This window comes from Neophocaena asiaeorientalis, unplaced genomic scaffold, assembly GCF_003031525.2.
Source record: "Neophocaena asiaeorientalis asiaeorientalis breed wild unplaced genomic scaffold, Neophocaena_asiaeorientalis_V1.1 scaffold1580, whole genome shotgun sequence".
Taxonomy (NCBI): Eukaryota; Metazoa; Chordata; class Mammalia; order Artiodactyla; family Phocoenidae; genus Neophocaena; species Neophocaena asiaeorientalis.
This window is the reverse complement of record NW_020173006.1, coordinates 20,818-22,565: the sequence shown is the minus strand read 5'-3', so window position 1 is coordinate 22,565 and position 1,748 is coordinate 20,818. Positions and strand designations below refer to the sequence as shown.

Sequence of the window (1,748 nt, the reverse complement as noted above, 5' to 3'; positions counted from 1 at the left end):
CAGAGTGGGGGTGGGGATGGAGGCTACAGGAGGGAGTTGGTATGTAGAAGCCACCTCAGCCCGCCCCGCCCCTCTGTTGTCAGATCTGTAGGAGTTCCTGATTTCTCAGTCCCTGGGGTATCTCCACACCGCACAGCCTCAGGCCTCCCAGGAGGCCATACTTGTAGGAGGGAGGGAGCAAGGGAGGGACGTGCTGAGCTGTCCCGGACACAGCCTTGCTTTTGCAACACTTTGCTTCCTCCAGCCCCCATCCCCTTCCTCCTGGGGGCCGAGGGCAGGCAGCCAGACACACAACCGGGGCCAGCCAGGACTCTGGGATTCCCCCTGGCCTGGGCTAGGGGGAGTGGCACGAGACTCCAGCTGAAGAGTCTCCAGCCTCCTCCCCCCTGCCCCTGTCCCCGGGCTCCCCTACTCAGGCGGGGCTGACAGCTGGACTGGGCAGCTTGAGGGCTGTCCTGAAGGGGCCATCCAAGGCTCCTCCTCCTCAGGAACTGGAGTGTTTTAAGGGTTGTTGAGCGCCCCCCCTTCGGGGAGCCCTGGTGTAGGGGAGCAGATGTGAAGGGAGAGCACCGAAGTCAGACAGGTTATGTCCAGGTCTCTGAGCCTCAGGCTCCTCGGCTTTCAAATGGGGCTGGAGATGCCCCTCAAGATCACGGCACCACCCCAGATGGGACTTTGTCATGGTCCAGGCTGAGAGCAGGAGGGACCAAAGGTGAGCTTATCTGTGGGGGCTTAGTGTGACGGGCCACCAAGAGACTGAGAGGAGGGATGAGGCACGACCTCACCAGTCTGACCAGAGTGACCCTGCGGTTGGTCAAACCTCCCAAGTTGCCCTGGACAAGCAGGCACGTGGGCGGGACCTCGGACCGGTCTCCCGGCCTGAGGGGGCACAAAACCCAGCTGGGGCCCTGCGACTTCCATGACCATATTCTCTGGAGCATAATAACTCGGGACCAGCCGGCTGACGAGTCTGGGCATGTGAGCCCTTCGAAGAGTTCTAGGGGGAGACTGCCAGGGGCTGCCAATGCGGGACCAAGGCGATGGGGGCCACTCCAGGAGCTGGGGCGTCCACCTGAGAGGTGGGCGGTGAGAGGAAGGGACGACTGCTCTGTCCTCTTTTTTCTAGGAGCCCCCCTCCACCCAGCTCGCCTCTGGGCTCGCCTCAGGCACCCGCCTCTCCCCTTCCCACCCTGGACCCCACCTGCCCCCGGTAGCCGTGTGGGTTGGGGAGACCAGACCGCCAGCGTCGCTCACCGCTCAAGTGGGGCCCGCGACTTGAGCCCGCCTCCGCCCCTCGATTGGGCGCTCATTTAAATGTCCGGCCCCGCCCCGAGCTCCGGGCGCATATATATAGGCGGCTCGGCGGGCGGCGGGCGGCATTCTGGCGCGGAGCGGAGCGGCGGTGGGTGTAGCTAGCGGGTCCGGCGCGGAGCGGGGGTGCAGCTAGGTTTCCCCCCGACACCCCTCCCCCTCAGGCGCGAGCCCCACCCCTCCGCCGGCCAGGCCCACCCGACCGAACTATCCCCTGCGGCGCGAGCCCGGGGCGGCTCCGGGCGCCCCCCAGCAGAACCCCCACCATGGGCAGCCAGAGCTCCAAGGCTCCCCGGGGCGACGTGACCGCCGAGGAGGCAGCAGGCGCTTCCCCCGCTAAGGTCAACGGACAGGTGGGTGCGCTCGGCACGGCCCGACTCGTCCCCCTCCTCTCGTACCTCGCCCCCTCTAGGGCCTCGGGCCGGGGCCGCGCGCGC

General features: G+C 66.8%; 1 protein-coding gene across 2 annotated transcripts in view; it reads left to right on the top strand.

Annotated features, from left to right (window-relative positions):
• Positions 1 to 396: 396 nt before the first annotated feature.
• MARCKSL1 (MARCKS like 1) overlaps positions 397 to 1,748 on the top strand; it is a 3,103-nt gene continuing 1,751 nt past the window's right edge. Inside the window, exons 1-2 of one of the 2 annotated variants that reach the window (XM_024742383.1) lie at positions 397 to 712; positions 1,476 to 1,664. In XM_024742383.1, the coding sequence (XP_024598151.1) occupies positions 1,578 to 1,664 (87 nt within the window). In that variant the 5' untranslated portion in view covers positions 397 to 712; positions 1,476 to 1,577. Of the gene's footprint in view, positions 713 to 1,378; positions 1,665 to 1,748 lie in introns of those variants that run through there. The other variant, XM_024742382.1, reaches the window with a different exon arrangement.